This window comes from Equus quagga, chromosome 17 (genome assembly GCF_021613505.1).
Source record: "Equus quagga isolate Etosha38 chromosome 17, UCLA_HA_Equagga_1.0, whole genome shotgun sequence".
In the NCBI taxonomy this organism is placed as follows: Eukaryota; Metazoa; Chordata; class Mammalia; order Perissodactyla; family Equidae; genus Equus; species Equus quagga.
Genome location: NC_060283.1, coordinates 14,012,478 through 14,019,782, shown reverse-complemented (window position 1 = coordinate 14,019,782; position 7,305 = coordinate 14,012,478). Strand labels below are relative to the sequence as shown.

The following is a 7,305-nucleotide window of genomic DNA, read 5'->3' as shown; positions in this document are numbered from 1 at the left end:
TAAATTCTGTTAGGAAAACTGCATGGTCACAAGCAAAAGAATAAAAGTAGGGCATTATTTTGCACCATTCACAAAAATTAACTCAAAATGGATTAAAGATTTGAATGTAATACCTGAAACCATAAAACTTCTAGCAAAAAACATAGGCAGTGTGCTCTTCTACATCGCTCTTAGCAGCATATTTTCAAATACCATGTGTGACTGGGCAAGGGAAACAATAGAAAAAAAATAGGCAAATGGGACTACATCAAACTAAAAAGCTTCAGCACAGCAAAGTAAACCCTCAACAAAATGAAAAGACAACCTGACAATTGGGAGAAGATATTTGTAAACCATATATCTGACAAGGGGTTAATATCGAAAAGACATAAAGACCTCATACATCTCAACAATAAAAAAACAAACAATCCAATTAAAAATTGGGCAGAAGTTCTGAACAGACATTTCTTCTAAAGAAGATACATAGATGACCAATAGACACATGAAAATATCTTCAACATCACTAATCATTAGGGAAATGCAAATCAAAACTACAATGAGGTATTGCCTCACTCTCATTAGAATGGCTATAATTAACAAGACAAGAAATAACAACGTTGTAGAGGATGTGGAGAAAAGAAAACCCTCAACACTGCTAGAGGGAATGCAAACTGGTGCAACCACAATAGAAAACACTATGGAGCTTCCTTAAAAATTAAGAATAGAACTACCATGTGGTCCAGCTATTCCACTGCTAGGTATTTATCCAAAAAACATGAAAACACAAATGCACAAAGATATATGCACCCCTATGTTCATTGTGGTATTATTCACAATAGCCAAACTTGGAAATGACATAAGTGCCCATCAAGGGATGAATGATTGAAGAAGATGTGGAATATATATCCAATGGAATACTGCTCAGCCATAAAAAGATTAAATTGCCGGGGCTGGCCCGGTGGCCCAGTGGTTAAGTTTGCACATTCTGCTTTGGTGACCTGGGGTTCCCTGGTTCAGATCCCTGGTGAAGACATGGCACCACTCATCAAGCAATGCTGTGGTAGGCGTCCCACATATAAAGTAGAGAAAAATGGGCAGGATGTTAGCTAAGGCCAGTCTTCCTCAGCAAAAAAGGAGGATTGGCAGATGTTAGCTCAGGGCTGATCATCCTCAAAAAAAAAAAAATTTAAAAAGTAAAAAAAGATTAAATTGCCATTTGCGACAACATGGATGGAATTAGAGGATATTTTGCTAAGCAAAATAAGTCAGAGGGAGAAAGTCAAATATTGTATAATCTCACTCATAAATATAAGATAAAAGTAACAACAACAACAACAAACAAACACATAGAGATAGACATTGGATTGGTGGTTACCAGAGGGGAAGTGGAGAGGGATGAGCGGAAAAGGGATGACCAGGCAGATGTATATGGTGCTGGATGGTAATTAGCCTTTGAAAGGCAAACATAATGTAATCTACACAGAAATAGAAGTATAATGAAGTACACCTGAAATTTGTTTAATGTTATAAGCCAATGTTACCTTAATTAAAATAACCATAATAAATTTATTAACTAAACTAAAATAAAACAATAAGTGACTTTATTGTTATCTCTCACAGTTCTAGGAGTTGACTGGACTCAGCTGTACAGTCTTCACTTGGAGTCTCATGTGCTTGCAGTCAGAGTTGAGGCTGGGATCAGCTGAACATTCATTCACTCACAGTTGAGTGACTAGCTGGGAAGACTCAAGATCTGTGAGCTGGAACAGCTGGACTCGGGCATCTCTCTCTAAAACTACATGATCCCTTCACATGGTCTCTCCAGCATGGCTGCTTCAGAGTAGCAAGACTTCTTACATGGCAATTCAAGGCTCCAGAGGTACATGTCCTGAGAGAGAAGTGCTAGGTAGAAGCTGTACTGGCTTTTCTTAGATAGTCTTGGAAATCATGTAGCATCATTTCTTGGCTATGTTATTAGGCAAAGATGTCCACAAAGCCCTCCAGGTTCAAAGGGAGGGACACAGACTCCCTTTCTTGATGGTGAAGTGGCAAGTTTCTTCAAGGGAGTGTGAGTTGGAAAACATTGTGCCCATTTTTGGAAAATACAGTCTATCACAACCACTGATAATATTTTCTTAACGTTCTTCCCATGCATCTCTTTCAGCCTATTCTGTTTAACATCAATGGGTTTTAATGATGCATGCTACTATAAAAACTTCATTGTTCATATTAGATCAAGTATTATATTACAGAAAATGAAACTGAGGTTAGTAACATGGATTGTCACACAACGAGTTAGCTGCAGAGCAGGACCAGATACCAACTCTCTCAATTACAAACATAGGACTGTCTACTACTCCACGTGGAATAATTAAAGCAGAGCTCTGTGATGTTTCATATTGGAGCTGTGAGTAGAATAGTGTGGATTTTGAGGTCCTTGAGGAAGGCAGGATTGCTAAGAGGCTGGATGGGCAATCCCAATAAAAGCAGGTGGAATGAAAACAAATGAAGTGTAAAAGTTTGAGATATCATAGCAAAAGGAATGTGACTAATTGTATATTTCCTCATAAAGAGGTTGCAATTTTATGTTTATAGAAGAATAGAAGTCATCTTAGACTGGGGACAAATAAACCTAGTTTAGTAAGGCAGGTAGATTGAATTTGGAAGCCAGGGGACACTTACAAAAAAGGGAACACCTTTTTTATTTGAGTGTCTATGATATCCCAAGTGCTATTGTAGTTGTATAACATACATATCCACTAAGCCATAAACACCTTTGGGACATTGGATTATTATTCACGTTTTACAGGTAAAGAAGATGTGTTTCAATGCTCAAGTAGTTTCCCCTAGATCACACAAGTGGATCACAACATGCTGAAAAGACAATATTGAGAACCAGATCTTCTCTCTATGCTACAGTGCAATTGCTAGAAAAATTAGATTCAATAACAAGTAATAGTTTGTTCCAGATATGGAAATACTTAAAAAGAGATTTGGGGCAGGGATAAAGAACACACTCTTGTGGGTAACTACAGAATATTTTTAAGACAGATGTCTGAAAGACGTCACCACCAATCAGTAGGCTTCTAGATTCACAAAGTCCAAAAGCTGGACTGGAGCTCACAGTTCATGTGGTTCAATGATTCTTTAGCACATCAGGGTCACCTGAGGGTTGTTTTCAGAATACAAGTGCCTGATTCCTTCACTAGAGTTCAAGTTTGTAGATCTAGTGTGGGATTTGGAGGAAAGTAATCAAACCAGGTTTGTAGCTTTTTCTCAGCCTCAGAGAAGTCTGATGATTGACCCTTGGTCAAATCCCCCTTGCTACTAATTCAAGAAGTTTATAGGTGTACACTGCATCCAAGATACACGGCAGTCCCCCTGAAATGTCTTTGAAGTGACTCAAGCACTTGTACCTGTTTATTAAAATTGGTTATGGAAGAATTTGTAACTGATGTGTAACCTGTATTTTCTGAGAAGCAGCTGCACCAGAAAATAGGTGCTAGTCATTTACCCCCGAGAGGGCTATCAATAAGCAAAGCATAATGCCTAAGGAATACTGGAGGTGGGGTTTCCCTGAACTGAAGTGGTCCACACCCACTGAGCACTCTCTTTCTCATGACCATGCACATCCCAAGCATGGAATGACTGGATATTAGGAAGCTGTGCCTGAGAATCATGAGACTTCTACCATGCTGTCCCTGTGTGTTGTGGGAGTGTCCTGTATATATTTTTAAATCTTTCTGAAAGCTTGATTCTTGGCATATCTTGGGAGTTTCATTGTCAATCTGAACCCAACACCCCTGCAGTTGGCCAAGCAGAGAGGGCCTTGCAGGGTCTGAGGCTGTGAATTTTGAAAAAGTTCCTCCCAGTAATTCTGATGTGCAGCCTCAGTTGGAAACAACTGGGACCAATGGCTTCATTTTATAGATGAGAATAGGCTTAAGAATATGGACTGACATGACTAAAGTCTCACAGCTACTTAGGGACAGAGTCAGAACTAGAACTGATGTCTTTATATGCATTCTCTCTGGTTTTCCATTGAAATACGTTCCAAAATGTGTTTTGCACAACACTCGACCCATGAACACTGTGATGAATCAGATTCTGTATGATTGAACAAGTTTACTTTTGAGAAATGCTGCAGGCCATCTGAACTTTCTGGAGATTTGTACTGTAGTAAAGGCTCTGAAAAGTTGTCTAGGTAAGACATTTTGCTTCATTTAACTCAGAATTACCCAAAACAATGTGAACATTGGCTCCTTCATTTTTACAACTATTAAACATCTCACTGAATAGTACCTTGGCAAAACAAACTTTGAGAAAATCTGACCTAGGTAAATTAGATTCAATGAAAACCTGTCTTCAAACCTGCAAAAGCTGGACTGTAGGTAAAACATGCACTTATTACTGTCTAAGTTATAATCAATTTGCATCAAAATTTGTAGTAATGTAGGCTATAAAGATGTGAGTTATTGTTGTGACTTAGTATGGGGGTTAGAGTTCTTGTTTCCCAGACCAGAGGTATGTGCAAAAGCCTCAGCTTCTCAGAGGTTGGAATAGGAGGCAGATTTCTGAAAATTAATCAAAAGCTGAAACATCACAACTATGCCACAAACTCTAGGCAGAGTCACCCATCTGGTTATTGGGATGAAAGAAATGTAGATGCCCAGGGCATAAGAAGGAGAAAGCTCTTCCTATTGATGAGCTTTCTCAGGGCACCTTTCATGTCCTTGTTTCTCAGGCTGTAGATGAAAGGGTTTACCATGGGTGTTACCACAGTGAATAGTACTGCGCCAATCTTATCTCTGTCATCAGGGAGCATGGATGAAGGGAAAAAGTAAACCCCTACAATAGTCCCATAGAAGAGCAATACAACTGTCAAGTGAGAGCCACAGGTGGAGAACGCTTTCCACTTTCCCTCTGTGGATGAAATTCTCAGGACAGCTCTGATAATGCAGATGTAGGAGAAGAAGATGAGGGAAATGGGGAAGGTGATGACTAATAGGCCCACGAAGAACAATACAAGCTCATTTATCATTGTGTCTGAGCAGGACAGTTTGAGAAGAAGGGCCAAGTCACAGAAGAAGTGTGGGAGAGTACTGCTGTCACAGAAGATCAGTTGAAGGAGCAGAAGGGTGTGTGTCAGGGCAACAATATTACTGAGGACCCATGGAACGACTGTGAGAAAAAGGCAGAACCTGAGTTGCATGATGGTCAAATAGTTCAGAGGGTGGCAGATGGCCACAAAACGGTCATATGCCATGACTCCCAAGAGGAAATTGTCAATGTTGACAAACACAATAGAAAAGTACATCTGTGTGATGCAGCTCTCATAGGAGATGGACTGACTGTTGGTATGAATATTCATCAGCATTTTGGGGACTGAAGTAGAAATGGATGAAATATCGGCAAAGGATAGATTGGCAAGGAAAAGATACACGGGGGTGTGAAGGTAAGAATCCAAGCCAATGGCCAGAATGATGAGCCCATTCCCAGCCACAGTTACCAGGTACATACCTAGAAAAAGCACAAAGAGGAGCTGCTGCTGCTCAGGTTGGTTGGAGAGTCCCAGGAGGAGGAATTCAGAGATGGTGGTTTGGTTTCCTTGATGCATGTTTCTGCTGATCTGAAGAAAAGAACACATATCTTCATACCCCAACATGAAGCCCAATACGGTGCCATTTATTTACAGCCATTGCAGGGAGATGGGCACTCCTTCCAGGCTGAAGGGGAATGAAGAATGAAAAAGGACCACTTAATAAGGAACTGCATCAGCAGTGCAGAGATTCATAAAATGTATTAGAAAGAAAACACAGAGCCAAGATAGATACTTCTCAATGAACAAGTTTTAAACTCTGACATGATTCTGAATGTGTTTTCTATAGTTGGCTCCAAATGTAGTGCAATGCTCCAAATTGAGGGTAAAAGGCAAGATGTACTCCATATTCTAAAGATGCTAGTTACCTCTGAAGGAATTATTTAAAAATGAACAAGCTGGTCCTAAGACCTTTCCCACCACTCCCCTTCATCCTTTAAATCTAAGAGGATTCAAATTTGAGGAGTCATTAAACTGATGAGTTTGGGGAAGCCTATAGTAATATACTATTTTGTGAGTGCTTCTTCCCACTAAATTTGGGGGGAGAGCTCCAAAAGAACTGCTGTTGGAGAAAGTGTACAGGAAAAGGAGACAAGAATCTTATTTCATTCACTGCTAGATATTAGGTGAATGGGTAAAGTTTTGCAGACACCTAAGAACCTAAAGACTTGTACTTGACTCTCACTTTTAGAGCTGGGAGGCTCACTGGATTAGTTCATTATGCCAGGGACATGAGGAAAGCATGGTAAGGCAATCCTGCATCATCATACATAGAATGGTATGAAAAAGTGAGCTTCCTAAAGACCAAGTGAATGCTACAGGAGATCTTTGTGCTCAAGCTAACTTTTTGAGACTCCAACCAAGGAGTAGCCTACTAGAGTGGAGGAGGCTGTAGCAGTAAGCGGTTATAGATTGGCTCCCTTATGAAAGTGTGATCATAATGAGATGAGGGAGTGAATTCATTGCCCTTGTCAGAGAAATGCTTAATGGACAGTCCCAGAAAGAAGGCCTCTGAAGAATCCAAAATAGTTTCATGGCAGAGCACACCTGTTACACATAACTCACCAACTGCTACTGTTCCATGGAAACAGACTTGAAGAACTTTTTCCCCTTTCCCCACTCCCATTATTCTTCTCTACAACTGTACATCCCCAAGATTCCTGAGCTCAGGAGGGAGGACACATGCTTTGAAGGATGTGAAATTGAAGTTGTAAATTGTGATAGCTTTTGAATACATGGAAGTGGGTCTTTAGTATCAAGGTAAAACTTATTAAAACTAAAAGTGACTGGAAAACTATAGGGACCACTCAAGGTGTCACCCAGAGGCAGGGAAGGATAGTGGACTGAGTGTGGTTTTCCTTGTGGCTTATTGGAAAGAATATTGGCTTGAGAGTCAAGATGTTTTGGTTCCTGTCTTTCTACTCTCCTTGCATCATCTCCCTCTCACTTTTTTCTCTCTCTTCTACTTATCTCCAAAACCACTTGTCTCTCAATGATTAGAGATTGCCAATTTCCCAAATAGCTTTTCTTTCCAAGAAGAGGTCAAAACAACAGGAAACCTTTACCTCTGGCATTCTGGAAAACTGAGGGCAGTGGAGACTGGAGTGGTGGCACTGAGGTCCCTTTGCCCCTGAGAATCTTGGCTTACAAATCAGAGAGAGGGGAAAACTTATATGTAGAGGGAGACTCCAAGGCAAAACTAAAATGAGATAAAGGAATGGCAAGCA

General features: G+C 40.2%; 1 protein-coding gene across 1 annotated transcript; it reads right to left on the bottom strand.

The window, feature by feature from the left end:
- Positions 1-4,621: 4,621 nt before the first annotated feature.
- On the bottom strand, positions 4,622-5,626 carry LOC124229065 (olfactory receptor 1S1-like). The gene has a single exon (XM_046644181.1). It carries the CDS (start codon positions 5,624-5,626, stop codon positions 4,622-4,624), a length of 1,005 nt encoding a protein of 334 aa, XP_046500137.1.
- Between the last annotated feature and the right edge of the window lie 1,679 nt (positions 5,627-7,305).